Here is a 23005-nt window from a genome sequence, read left to right as displayed (position 1 = left end):
TTTAGACTCATAACCTTGGAATTTTCCCTTGGAGAGTGCTTCCAGTGGAAGATTAGAACACATATGTTGTCAAAATGACTTTATACCCCGGGTTGCCCCAAATGCTTTTCTTAAGCACGTCCATCTCATCTGCTCCATATTCCTCAGCAGCACACCTTGCTTGGGGTGGAGACTCCAAAATATTAGATCTGAGTTCAGCATTATAGTCCCTTCTCCAGTGTGCCCTTGAATATCCCCACCCCCTAGAAGCAAAGGTCCAAGTAAAGGAGTAGTACTGAAAAGGCATTCCCTTAAGGAAGAAACCATCCTTAGATAAACACATTTAAATCATCAGTAGTAGTAGATGCAATTACATCTCAGACTGAAAAGCTGCTGCAGAACCTGTCCCAGTCTGACTCCTCCACGGAGTAAGTGTGTGACTTGAGCAGGTCATTTCATCTCTCTGGACCTTGGGACCCTTATCTTAAGTGAAAACAGAGAACAGAGAAGTCCACTCCCTGCCTTCTTAGTTTGGTAGTTGGAACACCACTTGAGTCCAGTATAATCCAGCTCTAGGGTCTCCCTCCAGAAGGCCAGTGTTTGAAAGGAGAAAGAACTGTGGTACTTTGAACAGCCCTAGGACAAATGAGGGTCAGTGTTTAAGTTTGCTCTTCATAACTTGTATTGATCAGTAGCCAAAATCTTTAAGGGAAAAGAAGATTCATAACAAAGCAAAACCAAAAAAAAAAAAAAAAAAAAACAACCCACACAATAAGTTTCTTTCTCTTTAAAGGAAAACTGCCAAGGATGCAGAAGGAAATGAAGATGATCAAAGATGAGGATGTGCATTTCAACTTGGGTGTGAAGAGCACCCCCTCCTTTCCCCACTGTCTGCAACCAGTGGCTTCCCGGGGTAAAGCACCCCAAAGACATCCATTCCCAGAAGCTCTTCGGGGGCCTTTTTCCCAGTTTCGGTATGAACCTCCTCCAGGAGACCTAGACGGATTTGCTGGGGTCTTTGAAGGAGGGGGGTCCCGGAAACGGAAGAGCATGCCCACAAAGATGCCGTACAACCACCCGGCGGAAGAAGCCACCCTCGCACTCCACTCGGAGGAGAACAAAAACCGTGGCCCTCCGAGCCTCCCTCTGCTCTACCCGCAGCCCCCACGTCCCAAGTATGACTCTCAGATGATTGACCTGTGCAACGTAGGCTTCCAGTTCTACCGCACCCTGGAACACTTGGGGGGCAAATCTGTCAAGCAGGAGCCCATTAAGCCCAGCGCAGTGTGGCCCCAGCCAACGCCCCCTCCCTTCCTGCCTTCGCCCTACCCCTACTACCCCAAAGTCCACCCTGGCCTAATGTTCCCCTTTTTCGTGCCCTCGTCCCCACCCTTCCACTTCAGCCGGCACACCTTCCTGCCCAAGCAGCCCCCGGAAGCGGAACCCCTGTTGCCCAGGAAGGTGGAGCCACAGGAGAGCGAGGAGACAAAGCAGAAGGTGGAGAGGGTGGACGTGAACGTCCAGATCGATGACAGCTACTATGTGGACGTGGGTGGGGCGCAGAAGCGCTGGCAGTGTCCAACCTGTGAGAAGTCCTACACCTCCAAGTACAACCTGGTGACCCACATCCTGGGCCACAGCGGGATCAAGCCGCACGCGTGCACCCGCTGCGGGAAGCTCTTCAAGCAGCTCAGCCATCTGCACACCCACATGCTGACCCACCAGGGCACGCGGCCCCACAAATGCCAGGTGTGCCACAAGGCCTTCACCCAGACCAGCCACCTCAAGCGCCACATGATGCAGCACAGCGAGGTGAAGCCGCACAACTGCCGGGTTTGCGGCCGGGGCTTTGCCTACCCCAGCGAGCTCAAGGCCCACGAGGCCAAGCACGCCAGTGGGCGCGAGAACATCTGTGTGGAGTGCGGCCTTGACTTCCCTACGCTGGCCCAGCTGAAGAGACACCTCACCACGCACCGGGGCCCCATCCAGTACAACTGCTCCGAGTGCGACAAGACCTTCCAGTACCCGAGCCAGCTGCAGAACCACATGATGAAGCACAAGGACATCCGGCCCTACATCTGCTCTGAGTGTGGCATGGAGTTCGTGCAGCCCCACCATCTCAAGCAGCACTCGCTCACACATAAGGTATTGAGGGGCTCCCCTTCCAGGGACAGGGTTGCTGGATCTTGGGGGATCACCATAGACGCTGAGGAGCTGTGTAACCCTGGGCAAGAGGCTTCCCTATCCTGAGCCCTGATGCCCTTCCTCACCTTTAAGTAAGAGAGAATGATAAGACCATAGTCTATCAATCAAGTCCTTTCCTCAGCTAGCCTTCTAGAGTCTAAGGTGGGGCCAGGAATAAATAATGCAGATATTTGGAGAGGAGAGTGAGGAAGGATGAAGAAGCAGCTGGTTGTCTTGCTGTTGCTTCCTACTTCCCAAGAATCCCTATTTTTTTTTTCCTGGTAACTTCATCTAGGGCACTAGCACACATGTGTTATCAGACCCTGATCAATAGGATATACCAGTGAGAATCTTCTAGAGAATTCTTGTCTTTTGCTGCTGAAGCAGGGCTACATTTTGGTCTGTTTGCTGGATCTCTGCAGGGCCTGTTCTTCCTGGGTGTGAGGCAGGTAACTGCGTGGATTGGGTGGCCTGTGGTTTGCATTGTAGGAGGCAGGAGAAAACATCCTTTTCTGTTTGGTTTGTTTTTATCTTCCCTGGACTCAGGTCTTCAAGGAGATATACAGCCCAAGGGTCTATCTTCAGTCTGGGTTGCAACTAAAGCCCTGAAGTCATGCAGACTGAACTAAAACAAGGCCCTAGTGGCATTCCTGAAATCTTAGCCTGGTTGAGCTGACTTGAGTGCTTTGAACTGCTGAGAAGGGAGTTTTGCCCTGCTGACCTCATCCATTACCCTTGACCTCAGTGGCTTTCTTGGCAGGAAAGACTTCTAGCAAGCCAAAGTTTTGTTAAAACATTCTTTAATTCTGAAAGGTCAGTGAAGGACTTTGCCCAGCCAAGATAATGCTTCTGCTCTGCTATAATGGATTTCATTTGTTAGATTAAGACAAAACCTGGGGCATTTTCTGGCTCTGAAGCAGAGATGAAATGTGGGTCTGTCTTGTGGGCTCTGCACAAACAGCTCCTGCCCTACAAAGGGTTCCTGTAGATACCATCAGAGGGGAGTTGCCTGCCAAGTGCAGGAACCATCACAAAGGACCTAGACCAAGATTCAACCACAAAGAGGACCATTTGTTTATTTTGGGACTCCTGCACGTATGGAAAAGGCATCAAAGGTACATTTTAGAACATATGGATTCTGTAAGTTAGTAGAAAATGAAGTCAAAATGGGAGAAACATCTTGGTGTCTAAAATAAATTTCATTTGAATCAGGAAACAAGCTGCATTTTAATTAAAAATTAAAAATTAAATTTTAATTTATTTTTTGCTTTAATTTTAAGCAAAAAGTGAAAGGTAGTATTGAATACTTTTTCTCTATGGCCAGTGCTTTACTTCTGATTTAATCCTTATTTACTTCCCAACAACTCTGAGAGCTACTCTCAATTTGCGGATGAAGACACCAAGGCATGGAGAGGCCACTCAGGAATGACCAATGTCTGAGTTTTGAACACTCTACTCTGACAACTTCCTCTTTTCCACCCCTTCTTTCCCCTCATCCCTAACCTCCCCCCACCCAGTCCTGTCAGAGATACAACAGCTTCTTTTGTTGCCCCATAGTTGCGTCCAAGTTCCTTTTCCCTTGCCTTCTGTGAGCCCACATGTGAGTCTGACTTTGGACACTGAATTCTCTAGAAAAAATTCCAAAACCAGTGAAAAATAGTGGCTTCTCTTTGGTCCTAGATCATAGCCACACCCAAAGAAAATCTCTCTCTTTGAATTTTTTTTTTGGTACTGGGGATTGAACCCAGGGGTACTTAATCACTGAGCCACATCCCCAGTCCATGTTTATATTTTTATTTAGAGACAGAGCTCTTGCTGAGCTGCTGAGGGCTATTCTAAATTGCTGAGGCTGGCTTTGAATTCATGACCCTTCTGCCTCAGCCTCCCAAGCCATTGACATTACAGGTGTGCACCACAGTACCCAGCCCAAAGAAAATCTTTTAAATATTTTATTTATTTTTATTTTTTGATGCTGGGGATTAAACCAGGGCCTTGGGCATGGTAGGCATGCATTGAACACATTGAGCCACTCCCAGCCCAGAGAACATCTGGAAAGAAGAAAGATACTGTAGTAAATTTTGAAAACCATCAAGAAAATATTTCTATTGATTTCATAATTTTAAACTCAACTAATATGCAATGTATTTTCATCTTTTTAGAGGGCATTAAAATTTAATTTTAAAGGAGGACAATCCCTAGATCTCTTTATTAGCATAAATCCATATGTATCTGCAATCATTTAGACTAGAAACTGAGCTATAAAGAACCCTAGGATTTTCAAGACCTATTGGTTCATCTTGAGAAGAGAAGCCTCCACCAGGAAAAGCCATGGGACTTATTTATCTAAAGTTTTGCATCCAGTAAATGGCTGGGCAGAGATCTAAACCCTACCCTTCAGTACCATGGGCTCACCCAAACTGAGGAGTGGTACCTTCTTACCATGCTCCAAGTTAGATAAGTGAAAATATAGTCTGAGTCTGAGCTGAATTTGGAATCTCTTCTTTTGACCTAAGAAAGGATACTGTACTATAGATTCCAGGAAATATGGATTTATAAGATTTGTTCATTTAGTAACCTGTTCTCATTCTGTAAGATTTTTCATTTTAGATCCCTGGTCCTCTAAGAATTCCTTTTCAAAAAGTCATTCAGGCCAGGTACAGTGGTGCATGCTGTGATACCAGGTACTCAGGAGGTAGAGGATCACTTGAGTCCGTGAGTTCAAGACCACCCTAGAAAACAAAAGTTCATTCTGGATCAAGACATCTTTGAAGACCTTTGCAGGGAAGCAATAGGTTTAGCCAATGGGCTGCTCGAGGTGTGAGTCCCTGGAAGTGCTCTGGATTGAGGGCATAGACACTCAAGTATTCAAATGCTGCACTGCAGATAGCAAGCAAACTGGAAACCTTCTGTCCTGTTTTCTTATTAGAAATCTGCCATATTTCTCCATCAGAAGGAGAAGATCCAGGACCATGTCACACAACTCAGAATGGCCCATGGGAACCAGGGGACCAACTAGAGAATGACAATCAAGTCATAATTGATTGAAGTGAGGCTGAGTTGCTCTCCTGGAATTTTTCTGTCCATTAATGTCAAGAGGACGTTGTTTTTCATATGGCAAATGATACCAGTTTAAAAGATTTTATTTCTTCATTACCAGGAAAGCCAGATTACAGACACATTCCACAGTGCTTTTATCAAAATCCTACTAATGCTTTTGAATTGTTACTATAGTATTAAATACCAGAAGTTACAAGAACAACAAAAGTGATAGTTTTCTTTTCCTCTGCTGGTCTGGATAGTTTATGGTGTTCAGAAGGAAAAACAAAAACAAAAACACCTAGATTATGTAATCAATGCTTTTTCAAGAAATAAATTAACAAGGCTAAAACTATACCATTGGGAACCTCACCAAGCTGTTTGTGGATTTATGTAGCAGAGAGAACAAAACCTCACGGAAGCATGTTACCTGTTAACCAATTATTTGTTGAATCTTGCCTCCTCACAGGGTGTAAAGGAGCACAAATGTGGCATTTGCGGGCGTGAGTTCACCCTGTTGGCCAACATGAAGAGACACGTGCTGATCCATACCAACATCCGTGCCTACCAGTGTCACCTCTGCTACAAGAGCTTCGTGCAGAAACAGACTCTCAAGGCACATATGATTGTCCACTCTGATGTGAAGCCCTTCAAATGCAAGGTGGGCAGAAAAGAAGGGTCAGAGGGTTGGGCAAATATCCAAAGGGAAAGAGAACCTGGGAACAGTCTACTCTGTTTCATCAGTGGGGCTACTCAGAGTAGGTCTATGGCCAACTCCCAGTCCCATCCCCTACTCTGTCCCTCTTTGCACTACACCTTTGTGCACATAAGCTTTTGGCTGGTCCCTGAGGAGCCTGTCCGGTTTGTCTCACTGTGTCATCAGGGCCCTGGGGGAAGGTCTGAGGGTGGAAAGCTTGTCTGGAGAATGGGTTGGTAAGGGATGGAGGTGATGTGGAGAGTTCCTGTTCCAGGGTGGAGAAACAGGTGTGGTCCTCTTTCCCTTATCAGTCAATAAATTGAATATAGAAAGGAGTCAGAGAAGCTTCTAGCATAGCCCTTTCCTTGCCTCTGCCTGCTCCTTTTCTGACATTTAATCTGAACTATATAATTTGAAGGCAGGCTTCCCAGAGAGGATGAAAGAGATTCCGAAGGTTGATTTCCTTTACTTTGGATGTAGACTCAGTGGTGGGATTGTGGGATCTTACGGTAGCTGCAGCACTATTCACAATAGCTAAAATATGGAATCAACCTAGGTGTCTATCAAAGGATGAATGGATGAAGAAAATGTACTTTATATACACAATGGAATGCTATTCAGCCATAAAAAATGGAATCCTGGCATTTAGAGAAACATGGATGAGCCTGGAGCACATTATGTCAAGTAAAATAAGTCAGGCACCGAAAGACAAATGCCACATGTCCTCACTCCTGCGTGGAAGCGTAGCAGGGGGGTTACCAGGGGCTGAGAAGGGAGGGAGGCTGGATAGAGAGAGGCTGATGAGGGGATCCAAAAATAGTTAGGAATAAGTTCTGGTGTTTCATAACATAGTGAGGTGACTCAAGTTAACAATTTATTGGATATGACAGAAGAAAGAATTTGGAATATTCCCAACATGAAGATGTGAAAAATGTTTAAGGTGATGGACATGCTAATTACCCTGATTTGATCATCACACATTGTAAATACTAATCCAGATATCACATAATGTTCCATAAAGGTACACAGTTATTATGGGTCAATTAAAATTTTCTAAAAAATAGAATAAAAGAAAGGGATTCTGAAGCTAGTCCTTCAAAGGACCTCAGAGATGCTGTGAGCACAGTCATTAAAGTGTTTTTCACTTATTCCTAAGTGCCACAAAGCACAGGAATGGAGCATCTTTGTTAAAAGCTCTTGTGTCAGATTAACTTGGTTGGATTTTTATTTCATCATATGAGAAAATGCATAGCTGGAGAGTCGTAAGGTCCAAAGCCCTGACCAATGTTGCTCAGAAGTTCCCGGGCTTCCTGAGGCTTCCCCACCCCTTAACCCTGTTTCCTTCTCTGCTTCTAAGATGAGGAATCTTGCTCAGATTGGGTAGTTAGGCACTGTGTGGGTGAGTGTCATCCCGGTCATGAAGGGAGGGCTGAGCGAGAGAAGAGGGAAATACCAGATGCAGATCATCTGTAGAGCTCTTCTGCTTGAAATAAAGGTTTTCCTTCTTTCTGTAACTGCATGTCTGATGGGGTGTGGGTGACGTTCTCCATTGATCTATATTTCTGAAGTGGGGTTCCCTGCTTCTAGGCGACATTGCTGCTTTCATCCTCTGCAGCATGGCCCCCACTTAAAGGAACCCCCTGTGAAGTTCACTTCTTTCCTGTGTTGGCAACTCCTGGACGGGGTGAGGGGTCAGGAACCAGAGCTTCCCTAGACTGTGTGGGCATTGTCCGGAGGTGGGAGAGGGAGACTTCTCCCCCCAACCCTTTTCCTGCCACCCACTTCTGTTTCCCCTCCTTTTCTCCAAGTTCCCAGTGGTTTGAAAGTCAATTTATATCCACCTTGAGTCAGCCAAGTTAAGGGGGAGGAAGCAGCATGCAGGATGGACTTCATAATTTTCAGGGACCAACACAAAATGGAAAGGCAAGGCCTCTTGTTCAGACATTGTTCAGAATTTCAAGACAGTAAAAACAGAGCATCAAATCATACTCAGTACCCTTCTGAGTAGGGACCCCATGCTGAACACCTGTGAAGCAGCCTTGGCTGCATGAACCAATGGACTCCACAGAGTACCTCTTCTGTCTCTCCTTAGGCATATTTTTTATTTCCTTTCCAATCCATTGAGCCCCTATAGTGCTTCACTTTTATCAAAGCTGTTCCCTCCTCTAGAGGTTTATTGTCTCCTAATATGGAGGTGCAAGCAGAGTCTCTTTGCCATTCTTTATTCCCTTTGTTGATTTATTTTTGGGGCTTAAAGCATGAATTGTATTTTTTTTTCATCTTATCAACCTTTGGTGGAATAAAGTTGTTAAAATGTGAAGGGAGCCATTGCCCAATTTATCCCCTAAATATCCATACCTGTTCAGACCAACCATCTCATCCATTCTGATCCAGCAGTAGTGGCACCACCAGGCAGAGAATGCCCCTCAAATCAGGGATATGTCAGTGGCAGAGCCAATATATACTGAGTTGAATTTGTGGGCACAGAGGCAGTTCTGCTTCTCCACTCTCAAATGTCCTTGAGGATTTCTAGAGGCTAGAAGTATCGGAAGTTCTAGAAGTTCTCTCAGGTACCAATGGCCAGAACTCTGGACAGAGAAATACAGCCTGAGTGAGCCATCCTATCTGAAAGTTTTAGCCCCTCATGGATAACAGTGTCCTCCTCCACCCCAGTGGTTCAAAAGGTATGTGATGGTCAGCTTCATAGGTCAGAAAATCCACATCTCCTCCTCCCTGAGGTTGGATTAGGCTCTGTATATCTGGTCCACACTGTCAGATCCCATAAGAGAATGTTTACAGAGTGGAATGCCAGCTTTGAGATAATGCACAGTTTATATTTCACAATAGGAGATGGCCCTGGCATAGGATTTGGGCTGGTCATCTACAAAGATCATTTTTTTCTAATGGGTACATTCTCTCATGTGGCCACATTGTGAGACACTAGATTGCCTAGAAAGCATTATCTATTATTAGACAAAAAGGTATTAAAGGGCATTTTTGCCAAACTTAGGTGGCCCTTCTACTTTCTTAAACATCTCGAAACAATAATGGGTAGCAATCACCTCTACCCAGGGCTCTCTATCTCCTGGAAAGTGCTAGAATGTACTTCCAGGTTCTTCCTTTCCCCGTTACCATATCTCTGCAAATTGTCACCCTTCTTGGTATCCTTTTTGTACCACCACTCTTTTTCATTTGAAAAGACTCCCAGAGCATGCCTGAATTTACAAATTATGTAAAAAGGCTCTTAGTGTTTTATAGAAACTGTGGGATAGGCCCTCTTGAGATGTGTCCTGTGGACCTTGCTTTTCATCTGTGTTGTGCCAGTTTCTTAGAAATCTTGTCAGGGGTTTGGGAGTTGGGAGTGGGATGGAGTATCATGGTTGTGCAGTTCATAACCATCGGGTCAATGGCTGGCTGGCTCATGGTGATATTGGAGAACACGCCCAGATAACCAAACAAGATCTTGGAGCAGTGACAGGGAAGAGTTATTCTTTTCCTGTGTTTGACATGTTTGGAAAAGAAAGACAGATCTTGCTGCAGCCATATTCTAACAGTTAGCTATGTCTTCTTTACCCAAAACCTTGCAACGAGGGAGGTTCTTTTGGTAACAGATTCCAATGTCTTGCGATTCTCACCATTAAAATTTCCTCCTAACATAAATCCTTCCTCCTGTTGCAACATGAAGTGGTTCTCTATGGCCCTGTGCTCAGTAGAAACAGCTGTTCCCAGCGAGCAAAAACATTTACTAACTGTGGTTTTAGGCATTAACAATAGGATGGAAAATTAGAGGAGAGGAAAGGTTTCCATTCTGTTTCTTTCTTTTTAATTTTTTTCCTTATATTAAAAAAAAAATTACTGCCCTTCGGGGCTCTTTTGCTATTGGCTCAACTTCTGGACTCCTTGCTTTTTGAAGCCAGCTGGCGTCTGTCCAGAGGCTTGCGCCTGCAGACTCACTTGAGCCATGTTTCAGAAATATGCTTCCCAGATTCTGCGTAAGCACACAGGGGTTGATTTGGATACTATCCTTGTAGGGCCGCACTCCATAACAGCAAAGAACCAGCTGCCGTCTTTGGAAAACCTGTCCAGGAAAAGCAGCCATCCAGAATTTCCGGGACAAATTCTCTTTTGAGATGGGTGAAGCCGGGAGCTGCCTAAGTTATGAATCACCAGGTCATCTGCAGCCTTTTCTGCAGCACAGGTCTGAAGGCTGGAGGGCAGAGGCATTAGAAGAGGGGTGAAGTCTCCCTGAAAAGGGTCTCCACCTCCACTGCCAAGCTGCCTCCATTATCCTCTGGAGATCTTTGATGTTCTAAAAGGAAGAAAGCAGGTGAGGGACTTTGCAGGCCCCATGGTTGGGGTCAGGGTTTTCAGGCTGGCACTGAGGGGGTTAAGGCAGTGACCAGATAGCAGCCTTTTGGCAGCAAAGCCCTCCTCAGCAGAAGGAAGGATATAGCTGTATGAACTGCCTGCTTAACAATGCCTCCCGCGTCCCCAGGGGCCGCCTGCAAATAGATTTCATCTTGCTTTCTCTTGTACTTTTCAAAGCTTCCTGTTTTCTCACGGTCCTTTTGGACAGTTTACAGTCTCTCTCTCCCTCCCTCTCTCTCCCTTTGAGGAAAGGAACACCCTTCTTATTAAAGGAGAGAGAGGGAGAAGAATGTAAGGGAAGGGCAGTTTAGTGAGGCCATTTTTTCTCGGTGAGGCCTGCAGCTCTTTGACCTTTTCTCTCAGAATAGGAAAACGCGGGCTTCCTGGGGCATCTCAGCTCCGAAGCTCACTTGGGGCTGGAGCAGGGTAGTGTGCTTCTTTTTGGCTTTCTGGGCCTCTGGCCCCAGCCAAGGGGCTGCCACTGTCATCGCCCTGTCTCTCGCCATAGCCGACCTCTCTCTGGCAGCTACTGGCTGGCTGTCAGCATGTCGCAGGGACTCACGGGAGTGAGCCTGTGGTGCCTCTTGGCCGTGGACTGCGTAGGGAAAGGGCACCAGGAGACCAGAGTGAAAAGGCCTGGAGCAAACAGGGCATCTGCTAGTTGCTTCAAAGGCAGACTGAGTTCTGGGGAGCCAGAGAGTGGGCTCTCCCAAAGCCTGCAAGCTAGGATTTACACAATGCCCATCCTCAATGCCCATCCTGGGCCTATATGCTACTTGCATTTCTATCAGGCTCCCAGTAACCTGATAGATATTTATCTAGAGGATTCTTCATTGGATCCTTCTTTTGATATTTCCTTCAGTTAATTTAGCTTAAAAAGACAGAACCCACATCTTGGAAGATCATCCTATTTCTAGAACGTTAAAGAATCTCCTGTGCACTCCATAATGATAGTAATAAGAGCTAATATTTACTGAGCTTTTGATGTTTGCCAAGCACTTTGCAAGAATTATGTCATTTGATCCTCCCAACATCCTTCCTTCGTAAGAAACTACCTGTCATCAACATTGTACAGAAGAGAAGACAAAGCAAGTTCTCTGTTCTGGGTTCCCACTATACCTGTCTACACTGTCATTGAAAAACCTTATGATCCAGGCAACCTATTTTTAAAGTATAGTTAAAAATGCTTTCTTTTTGGAGGGGTGGTTGGTGGCGGGGTACCAGGGATTGAACTCAGGGACACTTGACCAGCTGAGCCACATCCTCAGCCCTATTTTGTACTTTACTTAGAGACAGGGTCTCACTGACTTGCTTCGTTCTTCGATTTTTCTGAGGCTGACTTTGAACTTGTGATCCTCCTGCCTCCACCTCCCAAGCTACTGAGACAACAGGAGTGAACCACCAGGCCCGGCTGCTTTATTTTTTTAATTAGATTTTGAGGTCCACTTCCTTCTTAAAAAGTGGGTAGGTGGAGAATCTGGGATTTAAAGTCAGAGGCACATTGATGCTGCTCATTAGAGAGGATTCAGGCAAAAGGCACTGTGGTTGAGACGATTCTGAAAAGATGAAAGCTTTACCCTCACCCCTCCATCAGCTTCCTGCACCTGTATACCTTGTTTTAAGCTCTGCAGACCATGGTAGGAGATGATTCAGCAAGCCCTAACTTGGGTAAGCTCTTAGCTGCACAGCTAATGACTTAAAGGGGACTTAATCTAAGTGGCTGCTTTTATCCAGAGAAGAAACGAGTTTTGTTGTTTCCTCCCAGTCACTCTTCTTCTCCCAGGCCAGCTTCCCTCCTGACTGAAGTGCTTCTGCTTGGATCTGCCATCTCAGACGTCATCCCAGGGTGCGATCCTTAGCTGGCCCCCTCTTCACTAACAGTCTGAAGTCTCTCTCCCTGGATTTCAAAGACATAAAATAACTCTGTGCTCTTGTGTGCTATGTCATATGAGGATAATCTTCTGAGAAAGATGAAGAGGCCTTTGGTTCTGGACAGGGCCCCAAGGGCTTTTGGAAGGGTCAGAGGCTGAGAGGATGAATCTAAGCAACTACTACTGAGATGTGAATAGAGCTCAGGTGCCTTAGGCCCTGAGTTAATTGGCTCCATCCTCATGCTAGGGAGGACTGTATTTTCCTAACTAATGTGTCTAGGTTTAGTGGGGAGAGGAAGAGAACTGGTAATGGCTGCTTTCAGAAGTTTGCATGGGGTAATGATATTTTCCTGACTTGGTTATTTATTCTCATGACCAAATATTTAGCTACTCATTGAGGGTACTAGGTGTATAGTCCTGTGCTTGATAGAGAAATTGGTTACATAGAAAAGGGAGCTGACCCTTGCATTGGAGATTACCGGGGACTCTGTCTAGGGCCCCAAACACCTTTCAGAGTTGGTGTACCTCCATTAGTCCTGGGAAAGCTCTCCATTGGTGTGTCCAATAGGCTAACATAAAAATGCAGGATAAATTTAGAATATCAAAACTAAATTTTACCAATAGTACAAAAATCATTCTCCTTTACCAATCACACATGATATAGCTGACCAGTCATGTCCCACAATGGACTTACCCTGAGGCCACAGGTCTTGATAATATATATAAAATGATATTGACAATACCATTTTAACATCTTAATGTCCCCATGTGCCGCTAAAGTGTTCCAAGAAGTTCAGTACTGAATGAATTGAGCTAGAAATACATTATAGGAAAAAAATACACTAGTAAAGGAGCATAAAAGGAAGCTTATCTGAGGCTGATGCAGAATGTGGAGGATGCCTAGAGGCAGCCACTATGATGAGCACACCTCTGAATTTGGAGTGGGGGAGGGGAGATGATAGGGGCAATCTTAAGGCAGGTGAATTGGAGGGTCGGCCCTGACTCCCATGTCCCAGCAGGTCTGACAGCAACACGCAGTTCATCATTATCTCAAAAGTGATAGTTCCTTTTCCTGGTGGTGTAAGTTTGACTGGAGTGTCTAAAAGTAATCTAATGAAGAGAATTTATTTATGGGTCAAATAAAAACAAAAGACGCTGCACATTCTTCAAGGTAAAGGCTAAAATTCCATCGCCTTCACAAAACCCTTTCAGGTCAGTCCAGCCTCTATTACCTCAGCCAACACAGAGGAATTTCTCCCATCATGGGAGTCAAGTGCAAGAAGGTACCCATCCTTTCCAAGGATGTCTGTCTGGCCTAGAGACTCCACCCATGCTGGACTTGTGCGGAAGCCTAATTGCCCTTCTAGCCTTCAGCTCCTCTTCTCCACTTGCCTGTGCTTCACCACATCAGGCTGTTTCTTCTGTAATTTTCTGCTGCCAGGTGCCTACTCCTTCCCTCAACACATTCTCTCTGAGAACCTAGCATGCATCAAGCTTATCCTAGACAGGAATACAATAAAACGCAGGCAGAGCCTTCATGGATATTGCAGTCTACTAGGTGAGAACACAGCTGAAATAACTATCGAGCCAAGTACTGGTCACACTTAGCAATTGCAAACAGCAATATCACTCCAAATAATCAGGAACCATTCCACAAACCAAAGGAGGTATGCCTTTTCTAAAAATGATCACAACTGGAAATACTTCATGTAGAATCTTGAAACTTTATTTCTTTAGCCATAATAGAGAAGCAGTTAACCTAAGCTGATAACTTTACCAAAACTTTTATACACGTGTGAAATTGAGCCATAGAATGAAATATCTTAATTAATTATCTCTATAGAGAATAAAAGAAAAGATGTGTCCATACGTATATTACTTCTCTTGAGGATGTTGGAATTAGGCCAATCCTCTCATCCTTTTCTCCAGGGGGATCATTATTTTCAAATGAAGGTGGTGCACAGCTTGGAAACCTATACAGGTTGCCAAATTAAGTCTTGCTAGTGTGGAAGCAAAGAGAAAAGTATTTAAAATCCCCAAGTACTAATTATCCAAAAATACAAAACCAGCCATTCATAATCCATATGTGGATTCTGTGACAAATGCATAATCCTAGACTGGCTGCCTCTTACCACCCAGTGTTCTTTTAGGCCAACCTTCTGAAGTCATCATTTGTTAGGTCTGAACATTCCTCCAGAGTCAACTCAACTCTCATTTCCCTGAAAAAAATGTTGCCTACATTAATAAAAATTCAATCTGAATCTCCAGCAGTGTCCATAAAAGAGTCTCAGTGAAAAAGGACACTGCTCTCTCAGCCCCAGAGGGTGCCATACCTCTAGTCCTCTCTGTGACTATGTGGGGAGGTGGGAGGAGATTGCTCCTTCATTAACACTCTAGTCCAAGTGCAAACAGAGAAATGCTCCCTTGCATCCCTAACAGGACAGCCAAGGAAGGGCTGGAGTTTCTAAAACCCTGCTCTACTAAGGCATGGGGACAGGCAAATAACCCCAGGGCTGTTCTAAACTTTCTGCTTGCCCATACATTGCGTTTGGAAGGAAGGTTCTACTCTTCCAGAGGAAGTGTGAGAACCACTGTTGTGTCTCCACGTACTGGCACTTGGATGGAAATAGAGAGAAATGTTGAAAAAGAAATGAATAACCCATGTTTTTGTAGATCTGAGATAATATTCTCACATCTTCATATGCCTACCCCAAGAACAGACACATCTTTTTCTTAAATATCTCGTTTCTTTGAACTTTGAAATGCATTCTAATAATTAGTAAATTAAAAATGCATTGTTTGGTACAGTCTTATAAAAGAGCTATGTTGTGAGGGATGTAGTGTGAACCCTGCTGGCCCTGGGGTCTGATGGCGTGAGTTCCTCAGCTCAGTTCCAGCACCCACTAGCTGTGAGCCTTAGGCAAATGACCTAAGCCCTTAGTTTTCCCATCTGTTAAATAGGGGTGATGATAGCATCCATCTCATAAGATTGATGTGGGAATTAAGTAAGATATTCCTTGACAGACTTAGAGCAATGCCTTCATATTGTGAACACCCCCTAAATATCAAACACATCACTGCATTCTTATAATTAAACAAGCTTCCAGCAACCGCTTTTTCAGTTCAGCTCTTCACCTTTTCTAAAGGTTGCATCCAAAACAGCTTTACAGGCTTTGCAATTTTCCACCTTGAATTCAGAGATCCCTGGACACCAGCAACAGATGTCTCATGAATCCATTCCTCCGTGCTCCACCTCTGAGGCTGGGCAGAATTCAACCCCTCCCTGATGTCCAGGGGGCCATTTTCCTTGTAATCACAGATCTTTGAAGTGCCAAGATCCAAGCAGAGTAAAGTGGTTGTGGGCCGCCACATGTCCATTCTCCAAGGGCCTGATGTGGGTTCTCTCTGGCAGGATAACTGTGTTCTCCTCATCTCTGTCTCCAACAGCTTTGTGGGAAGGAATTCAACCGGATGCACAACCTAATGGGCCACATGCACCTGCACTCAGACAGCAAGCCCTTCAAGTGCCTTTACTGCCCCAGCAAATTCACCCTGAAGGGGAACCTGACACGTCATATGAAAGTCAAGCATGGAGTGATGGAGCGGGGACTTCATTCTCAAGGTATCACTGCAGGAAGCCCCACGCTGCCAGGTGCAGTGGGCAGCAGATGGGTGTGGAATTTGTTTTTAACTTTGGGGTATTACTTTGGGGGGTGGTTATTGTAAAAAAAAAAGGACTATGACTTTTCAAGACTTAGAATACTACTAGAAGAAATGTAATAACTAATATGGGAAGGACATAAGTAACAGACAATCACAGAGTAAATTTAGAGCGAAACAATATGCCAGTTGGCTCAAGTCTTGGTTCCTTTGTTCCAGACATTCCCTCAGGTGCCTTATCTCCTTAAATCTTCATAGCTCTTCCAGGCTGGAAAAACTTCTATATCTTTTTGCAGATGGGGAAAATGAGGCTTCCCAAGTTGCCTATCTGAAAAGTTGCCAAGTTAGGATTTGAACGCAGACCCTTCTGACATGAGGGTCTTTATTGTGTCCACTTCTGTTAAAGAGCATGTGATTTTCCTTTTCTTTTGACAAAAAACAGGTTTGCATGTTCTGCTTCGAGCAGAATTGGGTTTGTAGCAGCCCCTCTTCTCTATTCACCCAAGGACTGGTTTCCTGCTGATTGCCCCCGAGGCAGGGCAGGAGTTTATGTCCCCCACCCAGAACTGAGTCTTGACTGAGCTGATGAAGTTCTCGCCTCCTTTCCCTTGGCATCCCCAGGGCCCTTAGCAGTCAAGTTTGTGTTCTGGATCTACTGCCTTCATCAGACTTGCTTCTTAGTCACCTAATCAACCAGTCCTTCATAAACGGCAGTAAACGCACCTCTGTCCAACAGCAGTGAGCTGCAATGCTGTGGCAGATCCTTAGGAACAAGGCCACCTCTGCCCTTTAGGAGGTCTGTGTTGGGGGAGAGATGACAGTGATACATGTAATTTACAAAATCCTATGAACTGATTTTTGACCACTAATGTGATCAAAGCACAGGGCAAGACACTTCAGGGCATTCTTGCCCACTCCTACCAATTCATGAAAGAGATTGGGTTATTCTCATTTTAGGTAAGAGGAGATCAAGCCTAGAGATGTTATATAAACTGCTGAGGTCAGACAGCAGGTCTGAAGATGGAAGTGGACTTCCAACTAAAGAATTTCTGAATTAAGCCCAGGCTCACTACCTTAGGCAAGAACCTAGGGCGATCTGTTTGTGTTTGCTGCTTACAAAGACAGTGATATCAGCACAGATTCATAATTAAGACACACTCCTGCATACACAGCATGTTCAAAATGATTGTCACTTTTAGGCATTTCACTGCAGCCCCTTACTCTATGGTGACTCCTGGGTGACTGGGAACATGATCATCACAAAAAAGGGCTGGAGTTTAAGCTTTTAAAGGCCTTGAAAAAATTCTTGTTTAAAAAAAAAAAAAAAAGCAATTACTCTCCTGAATGATTCATTGACTCTCTAGTTGCCTGAGCCACTTCCCAAGGTAGGCCTGGATTTTTCCAGAAGAGGCAAAGTTTGTCCCCTTGCTTGAGGGGGGAGACAGCCAAGATAATGAGGAGGTGGTCCTCTGGCTGACAGCCTGATCTGGGCCCCACCGCCTGCCACATACCCGTGTTCATATCCTGGCAGGCTCCAACCAGCTCTGTCACTCTGGGGGAAAGAAGAGGAGCATCACTGTGTTTCACAGGGTTGCTTTGAAAAATTTTACAGACTTTCAACGATTCTAGTGTTTTCATCTACAAATAATGTTAGCATTTTTTTTCCATTCTGGTTTTTAAATGACTCAAAAGTCATTAGAAGATCCTCCCTGTCCCCTGGCAAGATTAAAGATACAGACAGCAGCAGTGCCTGGTACCATAAAGTACTCAACATTGGACCTTGGGGCCCTACCCATCTGTTTTATGTTCCCACCCTGAAGCCTGCCTGGCTGCATCCCAGACCCCTCCCTTCCTGTTTCTCCTCTTTACAGTCCTGGTTGACTGTGGAGTCACCACAGACCTGTAAAGAAGGGATGAATGAACCACTATCCATCCCATGTCTGTTGGGCACAGCCAAGCCCTTTCCTATAGGGTCCCAAACTGAAACTGGAAATGCCATCCTTTCCAATTGCATGCCTAGCATGGGGACACTGATGGTCAGACACAAGGGCTTAGTGTGCTCCTCAGATATCCTCACTACTGGGCACAGGGGCCATGGTCTTCTAGTGAATGTCTCAGCCCCAAATGATTTCTCTTTGTCTTTTTTCAAGATGAGAATATCTTTATTGTTGCCTATCTTTTTCCTTACAGTAGAGTGTGTATGTGTGTGGGGGGGGGCGTGTAAAATAAAATAATACATACTTTGGAAATGGAAAGAAAAATGTAATAATCATCTCAGAGTTCATCAGGTTTGAGATTTGGGCATACATTCTTCTAGAAATTTTTTTTTTACAGAAGAGAAAATTAATCATGTCTACACTATAAATATATGTGCATATTTTTCAACTTTAAGTACAGAATACATTTTATGGTAGTTAATGGGTCTTTATAACACAACACCTACACATAGTTCATTGTGTGGATGTACTGTTATGTGTTGAACCAAAACTTGAATACCAAAATTGTCCTCACAGTTTCACTATAATAATGATGAGCATATTTATACATACATTCTGTGCTCCTGCCTGCCTATTTTTTAATCATTTAAATTCTCAGTAGTGTCCTGCTAAGTCAAGGCTTATTTTTAAAGCTTTTGGTGCCTGTTGCCAAGTTCACCTTAACAGGGTTACGCTGATTTAGATACTGTCTGACAAGCCTCCCTTGTCTACCTTCTTATTGGGAAGTGTCTATATTTACAATCAGAACAGGTTAAATGGCCCTGGGTTACCCTTCCGCATACACCCAAGGATCCATTTCCATTGTTCTTCATGTGTGCATGAATTCTCACTCTGCTCTCACAGGTTTGGGAAGAGGAAGAATCACCTTGGCGCAGTCAGCTGGTGTCCTGAGGAGTTTGGAGCAAGAGGAACCTTTTGACCTCTCCCAGAAGCGTGGGGTAAAGGGGCCCATGTTCCAGTTGGATGGGGAAAGTGCCCGGGGCAGTGCCTGCCATGAGGAGGACGATGATGACAACTGCTATGAGGTGGAACCCTACAGCCCTGGCCTGGCCCCCCAAAGCCAGCAGCTTGGTGCACCCCAGGATCTGTCCACCAAGCCCGAGCAGGCCCCTGAGGGGTCAGAGGACAACTGCAAGGAGGAGAAGGAGGATGTGCCCAAAGAAGAAGAGGAGGAGAGGAGCAAGGACCACCATGAGGCAGAAGGTGTTCAGGAGCGAGATTGTGCCCGAAGAGACGAGCGTCTCAGCCTCAGAGTTTTCCAGAGCTCCCGGCGGGGCCCCTCTTTTTCTGATTACTTATACTTCAAGCACAGAGATGAGAGTTTAAAAGAATTACTGGAGAGGAAAATGGAAAAACAAGCAGTGCTTTTGGGTATCTAAGTGGACAGCTTTAAAATTACATTTGGAAAATGAGAAGTAGGCAGTTCAAATATAGCTTTCTGCATGAACTGTCATTTGCTGGGGACTGACTGGCGATGCCAGTCCTTACAAATGGCTCAGACTAAATGAGCCAGCCTAGGTAGTGTAAATGCTTCCCAGGTCATTTCTTGGGTCCTTCATAATTTTAGCATGCATGCAGGGTGTTCAGTGTTATTTTATGCATCACCCCTGTAATGAACTATGCATATTATTTTAGATTTCTAATTGTAAGCTGAACCTGAGGTGCTTTCAGAAATTCTGTTCTTCTTTTACTAATATGTAATACATGGTAAATTTCCTTCTAGTTGCAAAACTATGGTGCTTGATGAGTTACCTTATTAATAACTCTCTAGTCGAGTTCATGAAAGTGATAATATTTTTCCAGAAATGTATAGCTGTATATATAAAAATAGACTTTGTTAAATAATCAGAAAACCAGAAATAACACAGAAGGGTGAGTTTTGAAAAGGATATTCTCAAGTAAAAGATGAAACTTCAGAAAAAGATGAGTAGTTTTGATGAAGGGAAAATCAGCCATGCTTAAATTCCTTCTGGATCTTTTGTCCTGCTTTGGCTCATCAGATGGGGCATTTGAAACATATTTGCAGATGACTGGACAATGCTCAGGGGGTCCCGTTTCCTCAGACTAACCTCTGGTGTCCCAAGCACAGCTCCCTTCTGGAGACCATTGCTCTGTGGTCCCATGCCCCATAAAAAAGCTGCAGGGAGACTTGTTGGCAGTGAGCAATAGACCTCTCCCCAGTGCTGGAGGTAGGGAGTGGGTGGGGAATTCTCCCTGAAACAAGTTCTGACTTATTCAGGGTATTAGAACAATCATCAGCTAATCACTATAAGGAAGACCTGGGCTATGTTCTCAATGCACATCTGGAAGAGCATTTTAAAAAATACTAATGCCAGGATCTCAATGCCCCATCCCAGGATTCTGATTTAATTGGTTGGGAATGGAGTCTTTGCTCTGGTCATTTCCAGATTACCCTGAGTGGGGTATGCACAGCCAGGATTGAGAAGGATTCACTGGGCTCTGATAACCCTCATCCATTTCTGTGTTTACCAGGACCCCCCTCCCAGGGACCCCACAAATATTTCTGTCCCTGGCTTCAGACTCATTTGGAGGTCAGGATATCTGTATTCATGATGCTGACTCAGGTTTTTGTACCTGTTCTGGAAGATCCTCACAAGGAGACACACATACTCTAAACAAATACACGCTCTTTGTGCTAGGAGATGCCTGTGTTGTTCATGGTCACTTTTTATGTTGACAGTGACTCATTGCTCTTGTCAGGTGCCGGCACCACAGCTCCCGCCAGCACAGAGGACCTAGATAGCAGATTGGGCCTGGCCCATGGGCCTTAGTTAAGCACTGGCACTGAGCACAGCAATACTGATGGGGCTGCTGCGTATGTTCAACTCTGACCCTGGTAGGTACTGTCTGTGTTCGTGTGCACATGATCACTGCCTCTGGGTTGGGAGTTTCAGTTTTTATTTGTAGAGCTAGGTACTGCTGGTTACTGCTTCTTCTCCTCCCAAACTCCCCAGTACATTTCTTTAGAAGAGCGAGTTCATCTCCAGGGGCTGGAGGCTGGCTTTTTCTATGGGCCATGGTTCTTCCCTGTTAGCCTCATCTAGTCCCTACCATTGACCTGTGGGACCCCTGATCCATTTCTACTGCCACCTTCCTAAATTTCCTTCCTTTAGCATCACCACTGCTGGGAAGTGCTAAAGCTTGGGTTTCCTACTGCCACCCATGTTCCATGGAACCCACCAAGAAGATGGTGGAGAGAATACTGTGGGTTTCTACATCCACCAGCACAACTCTGGGCCAAAAATTATTCCAAGTCCTCAGGGGGACCAGTTCCCTTTCATTCCCTAGGAATACAGCTCATTGGTGCCTTTGATGAAATTGTCCAGGGAGCGGGCAGAGTGGTCTGTGACACCCCCCAGCTCTTTAAGGTCCTGTTACATGTGTATTCACTCAGCAACCTTGTATTAAAGACCTACTATGTGCAGTGCCTGACTACACGTGCTGCAGACTTCCAGTTGCTTCTGGTATGCCCAGTTGGAATAGCAGCCAGGAAAATCTAGAGGAGCATGCTCTAGTCCTTTCCAACCAAGACAAATCCTGTGGGAATGCTTGAGGAACCCGTTAATGTTGAGAGAGTATGGTCTAGAAGAGTGGTCTTCAAGTTGTTTTGAGAAGTCAAAGGTCTCTCTCAGGCCTCTGTAGAGCCACTAGGGGAGAAGCTCTTAGTCCCCATACCCGCTTCACTCAAAGTGGCTCAAACTTTGTCTGTTTTGAATGTTAATATTCTAAGAAAAGTTTCATTTGGCAGGAGAAAAAAGGTCTCAGGAAGTAAGAAAAAATTATGATGGGGTGTATTCCAAGGCCTGTTTTTAGTTTTTGACTTTGGATACAAGAGACTTAATGAAGCCGATGAGTACTACAGCACTGGCCCTCTGAGAGCCAAGGCTGAAATCTTGGTTGTAACCAACGTCCTGGTTTTTCCTGGGATGATCCTGGTTTATATCTCCTGTCCCGGGGTAATTACTAACAGTGTCCCTTGATCCTCAAAAGTATCCCAACTTACATGATACCTTACATGAGCATCTGGTGAATGAACACAGAGCTAAAGAAAGGGTTGGCCAGCCTTGCCTGATGAGCTGACTAACCAGAATACAGGTCTGAAGGAAGGCCCACTGGGGCCATCCTCAGAGAATGAAGGAATGATGTCATCCAAGGTTACCACCATCCCAAGGCCATGACCTTCATCACATTGTGAAACTCTGAAAATGGGACATGACCAAATGCTTTCCAGGCTTTTGACCACTGTCACTTTGAACCAACCAATGACCCAGCCAGGTGGCAGGTCTTTCATCCTCTGTATTCAAGTCTGAGACTGCCCCTCTTGTTGCTTTGTAGTCCCTCTTTTCATTTTCTCTTTCTAAAAATTTGATTCCACATTGGCCATGAGACTAAAGCTGACCTTTCATAAATCCACAAAAGTAACTAGTTTATTTGTATATGAGTAGCATGAGAAAACCCAACATGCATACTGTATTTATTAAGCCCTGAAGGCTTTTAATAAAATATTAACATTGTGTTTTGAATTATGATCTTTGTCTGCTTTGCTGGAACAAAATGTAACAGAGCTAACATTTAAAAATCCTTTGCATATTTGGACAACATTACACCAAATGTTGATTTTGTATAGAATTCAGGCTTCCTGTTTAAAAACTAAAACTCCAAGTGTTGAGCAGCCCAAGTTTGTGAATATTGCTTTCTGCTTCAGTGAAAAGGCGGTTTACCTAGAAATAGCATGTAACCTATATTTTGTTAATTTAAGCAAATAAAGACATGTTGAAAAAACTGAGTCAATTATTTGTATATATGTGAAATTCTGCAAGGAAGCTGTCATTGTAAACATCTCACTCCGGCATCTCACTTTGCTAGGGTTAGCTCCTCAGTCATTAGCTTCTCAGCCCAGAAAAGGGTCTTGAAATCTTCCTCTCTCAGGGCTGCAGAAAGGATTAATGCACCTTAGCCCCTCTTCAGTTACATGACCACTTCCCATCCTTTTCCTCGTACCCATTCAGAAAATTTACTCTGGAGGCCTGTCACAGGCAAGTGGAGACAGGATTACCTCATTCTGCCTCGGGTTCTTTATAAAATGAAGTTCAACCAAGAATCGGTAGACTCTAGTGAGCACAGCACTGATTCTGGACCCAGTCTTACTCTTCCAATATCTGGGATTTGAGACCAGTTCACAAACCTCTCTG

The 23005-nt window shown here is 44.7% G+C and overlaps 1 protein-coding gene across 1 annotated transcript in view; it reads left to right on the top strand.

Annotated features, from left to right (window-relative positions):
- ZNF366 (zinc finger protein 366) overlaps nt 1-22592 on the top strand; it is a 66443-nt gene extending 43851 nt beyond the window's left edge. Inside the window, exons 2-5 of the mRNA XM_081286004.1 lie at nt 773-2124; nt 5669-5860; nt 15583-15757; nt 18636-22592. Of these exons, the coding sequence (XP_081142130.1) occupies nt 787-2124; nt 5669-5860; nt 15583-15757; nt 18636-19171 (2241 nt within the window). The 5' untranslated portion in view covers nt 773-786 and the 3' untranslated portion in view covers nt 19172-22592. The remainder of the gene's footprint in view (nt 1-772; nt 2125-5668; nt 5861-15582; nt 15758-18635) is intronic.
- Nucleotides 22593-23005: the final 413 nt, after the last annotated feature.

Source organism: Spermophilus citellus, assembly GCF_964194105.1.
Source record: "Spermophilus citellus genome assembly, chromosome: 1".
NCBI lineage: Eukaryota > Metazoa > Chordata > Mammalia > Rodentia > Sciuridae > Spermophilus > Spermophilus citellus.
This window is presented reverse-complemented; position numbering and strand designations above follow the sequence as displayed.